At 46.3% G+C, this 13,271-nt stretch overlaps 1 protein-coding gene across 9 annotated transcripts in view; it reads left to right on the forward strand.

Annotated features, from left to right (window-relative positions):
* Nucleotides 1-13,271, forward strand: part of Dip2 (disco-interacting protein 2) — a 244,673-nt gene that overhangs the window by 189,584 nt on the left and 41,818 nt on the right. For all 9 annotated transcript variants that reach the window (XM_077688011.1, XM_077688013.1, XM_077688015.1 and 6 more), the window contains 2 exons: nt 84-338; nt 4,508-4,644. In XM_077688011.1, coding sequence (XP_077544137.1) covers nt 84-338; nt 4,508-4,644 — 392 coding nt within the window. The remainder of the gene's footprint in view (nt 1-83; nt 339-4,507; nt 4,645-13,271) is intronic.

The following is a 13,271-nucleotide window of genomic DNA, read 5'->3' on the forward strand; positions in this document are numbered from 1 at the left end:
ACAGCTGGGCAACAAGGCTAGCCTTTGAGGGGTGTCCTGGAACGCAGCCTTCCCAGCATGAACCTCCCTTTCCCCTGGTGCAGGGTCCCTGTCGTCGTGTGACCAGTTCATCAGTGTGTTCCACAGCCGGGGGCTGCACCCCGACGCGGTGTGCCCGTGCGCTGCCTCGCCCGAGGCCCTGACGGTGGCCGTTCGGCGGCCAGGGCGGGTGGGGGCCGGCGCCAGCGGCCGCGGGGTCCTCTCCATGGCGGCCCTCAGCTACGGGGTCATTCGGGTCGACATGGAGAACAGCCTCACCTCCCTCACGCTCCAGGACTGCGGCCACATTCTGCCGGGAGGTGCGTGACCCTGCCCACCCACTAGGGCCCTGGGGGTTGTCAGTGCTCGAAGCTGCTTGCACTTCCCCTCCTCTTAGAGCAGCGCTGGTCTAGATTTAACGAATATAGAATTTGTAACTGTGCACAAGAAAAGGTATTGCAAATTGAATATTTCGAGAATTCAAATACTTTCAGTTCAATGTCTCTCTCTCTCTGTCTGTCTGTCTGTCTACACACACACACACAATGAAATCTCGTTGATACGTTTTTTCACAGGAACTGGAAAATGAAACGTATTATATAGAAATCGTATTATCAAAAGAGGTTAAAAACAGGAGGAAAATATGCATACTCCGTCAGCAACTCACTTTTATTGAGCAGCATTGAAGTTGCTTGTCAATTTGTGCTGCACTTTCTTCTTTGTAACGTCCAAGACCACGTCCTTCTGCAATGTAAAAGATAAGCTGCAAGTATTTTTCACTTCACCAGACACTGTTGTGTACGACGATTCATGTCATGCCTTAAATCAGTGAAGCTAGCCGCTGGACACTCTTTAGTGTGTGAGAAGAGCGCAATGTTGTCAACTTTTTGGGTAGAACTGACCCTTCGTTGTTCACTCCTGCCGCTCTAACTCCTTGAACCATGTAAGCAGGATGGCTGCAGATGTGAATATGATACGTTTCGCAAGATGGCGCAGTGCATCGCCTAATGTATCATCATCATTAGACGGAGCAGCTAAGCCTGGCAGCGATGTTCTCACCGCATAACCGGCACTGACGCGGCCTCAGCGGCTCTGCAACGTGTAAATCGTGCCTTGTTGGAGTGCAGTTTGAGCTAGTATAGTAAAGAATAAACATAAGATTTCTAGGAATGTCGGTCAAGATCCACTTTCGCGATCGTATTATCCAATTTTCGGCAAAAATGTGATTGTATTAAATGCACGGAAATTCATTGTTTTTAAGGGACGTTGGGCGGGCATAAAAAGAAAAACGTATTAGGCCGAAAAAAGTAGTATGCAGAATCATATCAACAAGGTTCCACTGTGTGTGTGCATGTGCGTGTGCATGTGTGCGCGCACATGCATGCATGCATGCATCACTGAGTAAAGTATTTATCGATGAACATAGCTTTGACACAGTGCTACTCATTAAGCACTTGTGCTTGGGGAAAAACACATTAGAAATTGGATGAAACAAGGGAAACAATGCAACAAACGAACCTAGCAAATGCTGTGAAGAAATGCGAGTTCCTCCTTGTGTTATAAAAGAAAAGAAAGATGCTCCTCAGCTGCAGACACTGATACTAGATACTCAGATGGCTGGTATTATCAGGCACCGTTTTGTACACTGCCAACAGACCATACTTCCTGGCACCTTGCTCATGCTTCCCTAGGCAAGGGTCCTTATTTTCGTCCATTACGGCTTGAGTCAAGCAGCTTTTCGCTTCAGTATGAGCATGAGGCATTAGAGGCTTCTGGTGATCAAAAAGGCGGTTGAAGTTGTGACTTGTGTTGTCAATGCTGGCATACCTCTACAATTTATTGGGCCGCAAAAAATTTTGCTGCCTCTTTGAGAAGTGAAACTTGTTGCCACCCTTTTAGTTTAGGATATCCTTGCGAGGTTAATTTGTGTTCCTTTTCAATTGTTCTCCCCAATCTCTTCACACTCCTAACTACATGCGTGTACACTTTGTATGTGTGTGTGCACACATGCACACAGGCCTTTTTACACAGCTTGAACGGGCTTGAAAAAAATTGCTTAAGGATGTGTACTGTGCAGTCAAGTTAGGAGTGTTTGACATGTAATATTGACTTTGATTTATAATAATTTGGATTTCTTAGTTCATAAAAGTTAAACCATTTCAAACAGCAAAAGGGCACTGTGATTTTCAAATATTTACTCACTGCTACGTACCAATACTGCAATTAAGACCTGGACCTAGGTCCTGTGGGCAATAGAGTTTATTCTCTCTCTGTAGCATGGGCTGAAAACATTTCAAATAAAAGCCTGCAAAACTGTGAAATTTTTTTACCTACGGCTGTTGTAAATGAAGAGGCGATATCATCAATGTGTTGTGCATATGGACATCACAACTGGCAGATTTTTTTTTTTTTTTTAAACAAACAAACGCGTGGTCATCGTGAACCACCTAGCTTCAGTTTGTGGTTGAGACGGGTAACCTCATGCGAGTCAGTAAAGTGGGATTAGTGGCAATAGGTGCATATCGAACAAGCCCCATTCCATCCCTTCATGTTGAATCTAATCAGTGGTGCTTGGAGTACCAGCGCACTTACACAGCTCTGATGTATGTTGCAAAGATTACTTCTATGAAGGAACACCCTTTGAACGCAATTATGAAGAATAACACTAATAATAAACTTTTTGAAAATCGACCATCCATAGCACCACCCTTCCCTTGGGCAGTGTCATGCCTCTCAAAGGACCTACAAGTTCCTCTTGCTGAAGTTTACTGCACCTCCATTCATGAGTTGGTTGCTCCGTGGGACATTTGCCCAATTCAGTGTGACATGTCTTTCAGAGAACTGCAAAAGAAAAATGTGCCAAACTTTGTTATTACTCAGCACTTTCTGTCACTCAGGGACAAATACAAGGCAGCTGAATTCTACACAGATGCCTCGAAGACTTCTGCAGCGGTGTCTTGTGCTGCAATTAGCCCCATGTTCACTTTGTCCAAAACAATGAACAGGAACACTAGTATATTTACTGCAGAGGCATATGGTATCCTGCTAGCTTTGAACCACATTCTCCAAAACAAAATTAAGAGCTCAGTTATATACACAGACTCACTGAGTGTTGTTACAAAGCTCTCATCTCTGAAGGCTAGTAAAAACCCAACTTTAAATGCTGTTCTAAGAGCTCTGTACTCGGCTTATAGTCTCAAGCTTGCTGTCACAGTGTGCTGGGTTCCGGGCCACTGTGGCATTGCTGGAAATGAAGCCGCTGACCAAAGTGCTGCAGCTGCTGCCCTTCGTGAAAGCATAGATATTAAGCTGGTTCCATATGAAGACCTCAAACCTTATGTGAGGAGGAAGCTGCGAGAGCACTGGCAACAACAGTGGGATAAAGAAATAAGCAACAAATTACATGTCATTAAACCTAAAATTGAAAAACCTCCCTCTGAGAAACATGCTAGATCAATAGAAGTGGCCTTATGCAGACTTAGAATTGGCCACACACACATCACACACTCATACCTTTTAACAGACGCAAACAAGCCACAGTGCCATCGATGTGGGGGTCAGCTTTCTGTCCTTCATATGCTTATTGAGTGTGACATGTGCATCATTGAAAGGAAACATCATTTTAATGAAGCTTACACATATAACATTCCCTTGCACCCTTCACTATTTTTATCAGACCATCCAATGTTCCCATACAAAAAAGTTTTTAGTTACCTAGCAGATGTAGACTTTTTAAAATACATATCATATAGACCATAACCTCACCTGTGTTCATTATGTGTTTTTAAAACAGTGGTGGAACCTGAGACTTTACACCTTAGGTGCTTGCACTCACTGTTTTAATATGACCCTATACACCATTTATCTTAGTATACTCACTATGCTTTAATTATGGCCCTATACACCAACCCCCTGAGTAAAGTTTTTTAAACTAGTGCCTCCTTTACAAATCTTTCTCATCTCTTTCATCATTGTCATGGCGCTCTTTGCCTTTGTCGGCCTTGCGCCATTAAACCCAAAATCATCATCACCATCATCAAAGTGGGATTAGTGAAGACAAGTTGTCAAAGTGCCTTTTCATATCTATCCAACACATTACATCCAGGCAGTTGAACTAGTCTGACAGTTGAAAGATGAGCTGAATTGGTGACCTTGTAGCTGGAGCATGCCACCCTTTAGCTTTGGTACCAGGAGTTGTTCAGTCTTCAGGGTTAATAGCTTCCAGAGGAGGCCTTGGTGAGATTTAAATTTTCAATGCAGTATACTGGCACACGTCTCCATTTAGATTGCCACTTTGCTGTCTGCTGTTTTAAGCTTCCTTATACTCTCGATATTTTTACAGTGAAATTACGAAATTTCAGGTGCAAGTGAAAATTACTAAATTGCTTAACTATTTAACAATTCTCCCAAGGTGATAGCTTTGGTGTACTTCAGGTGCATTTAGCGTGTCAGAATTTTTGTGCTCATGGCGATTTTTTTGTGCCCACAGCTGTTGCTGCAGTGGTGAAGATCAACGATGCCCCTTACCTCTGCAAGACAGATGAAGTGGGCGAGATTTGTGTGAGCGCCTCAACCTGTGGCTTCTCCTACTGGGGTCTCCAGGGCCTCTCAAACAACATCTTCAAGGTGAGGAAAAAAAAAAGCCCTTTACTTGCCCATTCGAATGGGCCACTGGTGTGGTAAACTTTAGTGCCTCTCGAGAAACGAATTTCTCAAGCATGCCAGATTTTCGCGGTGGCTTGTCCTCCTATGTGTTTTGCACAGATTTTGTGTTTTCATGCAAAGAATGATTTAAAGACACTTAACAGTTGCCTGTACTTTCAGGTTTAGTTGAAGGTTGTATGTAAGAAAATATGGAAAAAAAATTGATTTGCTTTAAAATAGGGGTGTGCGAATATCACATTTTTCGAATACGAATCGAATACGAATATCTAGCTTCGAATATCGAATCGAATATCGAATAATAAAAAATAGAAGCTTTTTTTCACTAATAAACTTTTATTTCACCATAATTGTGATGAAAACAATGTACTATAAGAACAAAATGTGTGATTGCACAAGAATATCAATATCTGCAATATAGTTACCGTTATGACAGACTGCTGAAACTTAGCTTTTCAAATCACAAGTGTATTGCACAAAAAAAAAATTCACCGTTTAAAACAACTGGCAACAAACATTAAAAGTTGTCGTGCAGAAAGATGAGTTGTTCCACGTGATCAGGAAGCAGGCGCTCCCTTTTTGCAGACACAACTTCACCTGCCACAGAAAACGCTCTTTCGCTCGGCACCGAAGTGGCTGGTATTGCCAGGTATTTGAGGCAAAGCTTGGCAAGACTGGGGTACCTGAAGGAGCCCACCGTCTGCCACCAGCTACATGGATCACTCTCGTTTCCTAGTAACGCCTCCTCGGAATATGCAGCAATTTCCCATTCCGATGAAGAAAGGGCTTTATTTCCCGCTTGGCTGTTTGCCAGATCATCAAAAGCATCCCAGACGTCACAGGAAGGCTGCGCAGACTGTTTTGGCTCTTGCTTCCTAGCTTCTGAGTCAGTCGTATCCACTGTAGGACATAAGGCCAGATCTTGAAGCACCAGATCTTTTAACCACATCATGTTCTGTTTGTTCGGTTTGAATATTGTCGACTTGAAACGTGGATCCAAAAACATGGCCAAGCATACTTCCTTGTCCTCTGCATACAAAGGGAATCTTGTTTTGATGGAAGCAGCCAGTTCTTTATGGAATTCAGTTATGCCACTGAAGTTGCTAAGACAGTTGAGCATTCCAAAAATAATTGGCACTTGAGCAGAAAGTGAAGGATATCTTTCTGCACTAGCAATCACAGTAGCATCATAGAATGGCTTCAGTACTTTGACATATTCAGAGGCCTCCTTCCATTCTTGTGAGCTAAGGCCATCAATGCTGCTGTTCGATGTGGCCAGCTCAACAGTGACTGCTTCCTTCATATCCAAGAGGCGGGACAGCATCAAGTATTGGCTGTTCCATCTGGTTTCCACATCTTGCACTAGACGAAGGGGATCTTTGCCAGTTCTTTTTTGGTATTCCTCTAGCCGCCTTTGTGCTGATGAACTGTGCTTATAGTGGCCAACAATGTGCCTAGCCTCCCCGCAGGGGGCACCTTGTGTACTCAAGGTGTTTTGGTGAGTAGCGCCACCACGGTCCCGAGCTCCGCAGGGGTGCCTACTGCCGTAGGCACTTGGTGTCTTGCAACACCACGGACCCGAGCACATGTGGGCTGGACCCACCCACGCCCCGGCTGTGCGTGGCTGAGCCGTGTTTGGGGAAAAGGGAATCCTGGTGGCTGAGCCAAAGCCGGGGTTGTTTTGGACCTTCACGGCCCCCCGGTAGAGCAACACGCCACTTTGGCCCCTGCTTCTCGCAGACGGTGCCCCCGGTCTGACCCGCCCGGGGGGGAACCAGCCAGTCGCCTTTTCCTGCCTCCCTCTTAGCTCTTTCACCTTCCTGTCCTCTTTGCTACCCCTGTCCTGTAATCTCTTCTTTTCCTCATCTCCACACATTTCCAGGTGGCGAGGGTTAACCCTGGGTAAGGAATCAACCTTGAGGACTTAAACAGGGTTATAGCAGCTATGTATGGCTAACGCGCATTTAGTGCGTTCCCAGGTTGGGCTCGGTGGTGGGCGGCCAGCATAGCTGCTGAATTGATTTCACTTGCTATGGCAACAAGATTTTCTGCATCCCATGATCGTCCTCCGAAACAGGGGCGCAACGAAGCAGTCCAGCAGTTTTTCACTCCTAAAAAAGCCAGAAAATTTCCTAAAGTTCCACGTCATGCACTGTGAAAAAGAAGGCATGTCAATGAGACGTCTGTCACCATTCTTGGTAGCCAAAGTTCTAACAAATGAACTAGGCAGTGGCTATAAAGTAAGCAAGTTGGGAAGCGGTGACCTTCTCTTAGAAGTACAAGACGCAGCTCAGTGTGCCAAGTTGACGAAAATAACCACTGTTGGTGACAATCCTGTGAGCATCAGTCCCCACTGATCCATGAACACTACCAGAGGTGTTATCTCTGATGAAGACTTTCTGAACTTGTCTGAGCAAGAACTCCTGGAAGGGTTCGAGGGCCAGAATGTTGTAAATGTTCAACGAATCAAAATACGTAGAGATGGGAAGGAAATTTCGACCAAGCATGTAATCCTCACATTCTCGACCAGTGTACTGCCCGAGTCTGTTGAGGCAGGCTACGTTAAAATCCCTGTCCGCTTGTATATTCCAAACCCCCGACGCTGCTATAAATGCCAAAGATTTGGCCATGGATCATTGAGCTGCCGGGGCAAGGCAGCATGTCCTAAGTGTAGCCTCCCCGACCACTCGTCTGACACCTGTGAAGCTCCACTACACTGTGTAAACTGCAAGGGAGAGCACGCCACGTACTCGCGGTTGTGCCCACAATGGAAGAAAGAAAAAGAAATAATTGCTCTGAAGTATAAGGAAAACATTACCTTTAGGGAAGCACGACAGAGACTTCCTGACACACACTAGCTTTGCCGATGTAGCGCGACGGGGGGCGGCGCTACACTCGGTTCGAGTTCCCCTTGGAACCCTCCCAGTGAGGCCCCAAGGGACGCCCCAAGCCCCTTCAGTGCCGGTGGCTAAGGCCACTGCACATGCCACAAAAGAAGCGTTAAGGGCTGCCCCAGCACCCCTTGATGCCAACGCTAGGCCTGGCACTGCAGTGCCGGTCCCTGCTGAGAGGCAGGCTGCCGCAACCAGCCAGCCTAGCCCTGCTGACGAGGCTTCACAAGAAGCCATGGACACAACGCCAAGCCCTCCGTTGCACGGTACTCCGATAGGGCGCGGCACGTCGCTTGACCGTTCAAAGCAAAAGACACCTAGGATCACGGCTCCTGGGAAGGTGTCTTGAGCCTGGGAGGGTGACAGCATGGCACTTCCTTAATCCTTGTTCAGCATAAGCTGATGGTAACTGATAATGTAGTCCAATGGAACTGCAGAGGCCTCCTGAAAAACTTGGACGATATCTATGAATTGCTGTCACAACACCAAATAAGTATTATGTGTCTCCAGGAGACACACTTGAGGACGAACCAAACAAACTTCTTCTTAAAGAACTACTCAGTATTTAGGAAAGATAGAGATGGCTGCATGCATCCCTCTGGAGGAGTTGCGATTATCGTGCAAAGATCAGTGCCATGCCAGTTCTTACCGCTACAGACCACTTTAGAGGCTGTAGCCATACGAGCCATTATCTTTAATAAACTGGTAACAGTATGCTCACTGTACATACCTCCAGACCACGGGCTCTCCAGTATGGAGTTTGAAACATTAGTTGATCAGCTGCCAGAGCCGTATCTGCTAGTTGGGGATTGTAATGCTCACCACCCACTCTGGGGTTCTGCACGCACGGATGTTAGAGGACGCCTCTTTGAAAAGTTTCTGCTATCATCTGGAGCATGCATACTTAACAAGAAAGACCCAACATATTATAACACAACACATGCCACGTACTCCTGCATAGATCTCGCCATAGCCTCTCCAGTTCTGTTTCCAGCACTCCAGTGGAAGGTCATTAATAACCTGTACGGAAGTGACCACTTTCCAGTGAGCCTCAAGCTTGTATACAATAAACAAGACAACACTCCATGCCCACAAAAGTTCAAGGAGGAGGCCGCAGACTGGAAAAAATTCAAAGAGCTCTCTGAGTGTCACTATACACTTATAGACAACCTTGGTATTGACGAAGCTGCTGAAACTCTGACCACCCATATAATTGAAGCTGCAATGAAGTCCATCCCCCAGACTTCTTCTAGTAGGGTTACTAAGCCAAAACCTTGGTGGAATGATGATTGCAGGCAGGCCCGTAAGGAACAGAATAAGGCATGGGGTGTCTTGCGTAGGTGCCCAACGACTGAAAACTTGGTACTTTTCAAGCGGGCAAAGGCCAATGGCAGAAGGATACGGCGTATTGCGAAGAGAGAAAGCTGGAATCGTTTTGTGTCATCAATCACATCATATACTGACACGCGGAAAGTATGGAGGAGAATCAAAGCACTCCGAGGAAGTAACACTCTTACGCACCCTTTGGTCAGCACAAGTGGAGACACTTTACAAGACCAAGCGAATGCCCTAGGCAAGCATTTTGAGTATGTATCAAGCTCAGCTCACTATTCAAATAACTTCCTGAGACACAAGAATGCAGAGGAACGGAAGATCGTACGTGACAAACGGCAGTCTGAGGTAGGGTATAATTGCCCCTTCACTATGCAGGAGCTTAAAGTTGCGCTCACTACTTGTGGTAAATCATCACCAGGGCGAGACCGAATAACATATACCATGATTAAGCACCTGCACCACGACACGCTAGAAGCGCTCTTACTGTTGTTTAACAAGATCTGGCGTGCAGGACAGTTTCCAAAAGTGTGGAAAGAAGCTATTGTGGTGCCGATTCTAAAGGAGGGGAAAGATCCATCACTTGCAACTAGTTTTAGACCGGTCGCTTTGACCAGTTGCTTATGCAAGGTCTTCGAAAAAATGATTAACCGTCGCCTTATCTACTTTCTTGAGTACCATGGTATTATAGACAATCGCCAGGCGGGTTTTCGCTCTGGTAGATCTACAGCAGACCACCTAGTGGCTATTGAATCCTACATCAGGGATGCATTTGTTCATAAGCAGCATTGTTTATCAGTTTTCTTTGACCTCCAGAAAGCTTATGACACAGCCTGGCGTTATGGTATTCTTTGTGATCTGCGCCGCCTTGGAGTTTGTGGAAACATGCTGAACAGTTTGAAGATTACCTTTCGGAGCGCACCTTTCAGGTTAGGGTTGGAAACGTCCTCTCGAAGACGTTCGTCCGAGAAAATGGAGTGCCGCAGGGTGGTGTGCTTAGCTGCACCCTTTTTATTGTTAAAATGAATTCCTTAGGAACTGCACTGCCTCGCTCCATATCCTACTCACTATATGTTGATGATGTGCACATTGCCTTTAAATCATGTAATATGTCCATTTGTGAGAGGCAAATCCAACTAGCTGCAAACAAACTTACAAAATGGGCAGATGAGAATGGCTTCTGTTTTAACCCAGAAAAAAGCACGTGTGTGGTCTTCTCTAGGCAGCGTGGTATCCGCCCAGATCCCGTTATTACACTCAATGAAACACCCATTGCGGTAAAAAAGGAGCACAAGTTCCTTGGGGTTGTGCTTGATGACAAACTTTCATTCATTGCACACCTCAAACGCCTTAGAGTTAAATGTTTGGATGCAGTCAGGATCCTGAAAGTCCTCTCACACCAGTCTTGGGGTACTGACACAAAGTGCCTATTATCCTTATTCAATAGCCTTGTGAGGTCCCGCATCGACTACGGGTGTCTTGTTTATCAATCCGCCGCGAGAACAGCACTAAAGATGCTAGACCCTGTCTACTATCTTGGCCTTCGTCTGGCTACAGGCGCTTTCCGAACAAGCCCTGTTTTAAGCCTGTATGTGGAAGCCAATCAGTGGTCTCTTGAAACACAGTGGAAGTACACTGGGTTGATTATGCTCTAAAAGTGACATCCTTGACCGGACACCCTAACAGCACTCTAGGTAACCAGGCAATCAAGCTCTTTGAAAAGCGACCTGCCATGGCCGAGCCATTTCTTCTGTCGGTGAGGGCACTGGCCACATGCCTGGGAATATCCTTCACTGACGCTCAGAAAACCAGCTTTGCTGACCTTGTCCCTCCATGGGATCTGTGCCCTATCTCTTGTGATCTCTCTTTTATGAAGATTGACAAAAGAACGGCTCCAAAGGAATTAATTATGCAGCATTTTTTGCTTTTGCAGAACAAGTACAGAGCATCTGAGTTCAACACAGATGCTTCCAAGTCAGCTGGTGCAGTATTATGTGCTGCACATGGTCCAAACTTTTCCACGTCAAAGACTATGCCTAAAGCCACATCTATATTCACTGCTGAAACACACGGCGTTGTATTGGCTGTAGAATATATTATTCAGAACAATGTCCAAAAGTCAGTGATATTCACTGATTCTCAAAGTGCAGTGCAGGCTTTAGCGTCAGGAAAGTTACAAAAAAATCCAGTCTTTAATCAATTGCTAAAACTACTGTGCTCAGCCCACAAACAAAAACTTGAAATCACAGTCTGTTGGGTCCCAGGTCACTGCGGCATAGCCGGAAATGAGCAAGCAGACAGGAATGCTGTAACTGCAGCTCTGCGGAGTGACCTAGATATCCAAAGCGTCCCGTACGAGGATCTTAAAGCGTACGTACGTAAGAGGCTGCGCGACCAATGGCAGGAAGATTGGAATAGGCAAATAGCAAACAAATTGCACATGGTAAAACCCAAGTTAGGTAGATCGATCCCTGAAAAACGGGACAGGATCACAGAGGTTACTCTCTGTAGACTGCGCATAGGCCATACCCATGCTACACATGCGTACCTATTGAAAGGAGCAGAACAGCCACGCTGCTTGAGGTGTGGAGGGTCGCTATCAGTCATTCACGTACTGGTAGAATGCAAACTACTTGAACCACAAAGAAAGCTCCATTTTCCAGAATTGTACACACGCATGATCCCTCAACACCCATTGCTGTTTTTATCAGACGAGCCATTTTTCTCTGTTAACCGTGTTTTTAAGTACCTCTCAGACGTAGATTTTTTAAGGTATGTGTCATATCACCCGTGACCCGAGCCACCATCGCACGCTAGAACCCGGTAGGGCCTCTCACTGCTACCGAAAAGACGGTGGCAAGGGGTGCACGTAGAAAATTCCTGACATAGTGACAATTGTTTTTACTTGGCCCTCTACACCAATTCTTTTTTAACAGAAATTTGAGATACCTTTTATTATATATTCTGTACTTTATATTCCCACTTGAATAATCCTTCACCATAGTACTGGCGCTCTTTGGCCTTGATGCCCTTGCGCCAAGAAAACCGAACATCATTATCAATGTGCCTAGCCTTCTTGCACAAACGATCAATAGAAGGTGTGCAGGATATTGCGTCATTGATAGCTAGCTGCAGGGTGTGAGCGAAGCAGGCGCGCTCAGTCCAGCGGCACGGATGTTACGTCCATTATCTGTCACGATGTACTTTTGGCAGTCGTCGGGTATCTCCCATTCATCGCACATGTCATCAAGCAATTCTGCTATGTTACCGGCGCTGTGGCTGGCAGCCATGTGACGAGTGTTGAGCGTGAATCGTTTCATTTGAAAAGTCGGTGTTAAAAAGTGGCAAGTGAAGCTCACATAGCTTTCGTTGGCGCGCGATGTCCACATGTCGCTGGTAAAGGCAACAGCTGTTAATCCTCCTTCAAAAGCACTGCTCAGTTCGGCCTTCACCTTCTTCCGTGTGTCGTCATACAAGCGCGGAACGAGCGCGCGTGAAAGTGTAGTGCGCGATGGTAGGCGATAGTTTGGGTCAGCCTGCAGCCATAAGTTCTTTAAACCCGCGGTCTTCAACAACACTGTAAGGCTGTAAATCAAGCGCTACCATGGCAGCCACCTTGTTATGTAGAGCTTGAGTCTTTTTTTCTGACAGTGGCTCCGCGCGGCGCACAAAGTCACTTAACGTTGATTGATCTTTCCCAGTACCGGAAGATTTCCCAGCAATCTTCCGGTACTCCTTAACAGCGGCTGGATGCTGTTTCAGATGGTTGGCAAGCGTAGTAGTAGTAGTAGGCGTCTGAAGTGTTGCGCCGCATGTCGTGCACTGCGCCGTCGATGACGTTGTCTTCACAAAGTACTTCCAAATAGCACTTTTTTCTCTCCACTTCGGCGTGGTCTCCGAATTGTTGCTCCGTTTCGCGAACGGCTCGCCATAATCCTCCTCGTCTGCCATGGCACGCGTCAGCAAACATGCACAATATCGGGTCGTTGTATGTAAGCTTAGCCACAAAGAAAGTCAAAACATCGTCCCATTGATACGACGCACAAAGAAGCATGCCAACAAGCCTACGACGCCAACGACGCGATGGCGATGACGATTGTACCCATGCTGCTATGCCAATGTCGATGAGCCTTGCCGGGCCTCACGGTCGGCGGCCGATTTTTCCTGTTCGATCTACGAACCGCTTCACGATGGCACCGTGAGGGGCCCCATAAAGCCCATGTAAACGTGGACTGAAATGTTGGATGCCATACGACGCCTCGCTCGGTTTCCCTGTCTCGGCCTGCCCGCGCGAGACGGCGAATTTCGCGGTGCAATTTCTGAAGTCGCTTGCACGTAAGCACTTCGGCCGAAAGAGCGGCGTGATGC

The sequence above is a fragment of the Haemaphysalis longicornis genome, unplaced genomic scaffold, assembly GCF_048455015.1.
Source record: "Haemaphysalis longicornis isolate Haplotype H1 unplaced genomic scaffold, Haemaphysalis longicornis Haplotype H1 scaffold_1, whole genome shotgun sequence".
Classification (NCBI taxonomy): domain Eukaryota; kingdom Metazoa; phylum Arthropoda; class Arachnida; order Ixodida; family Ixodidae; genus Haemaphysalis; species Haemaphysalis longicornis.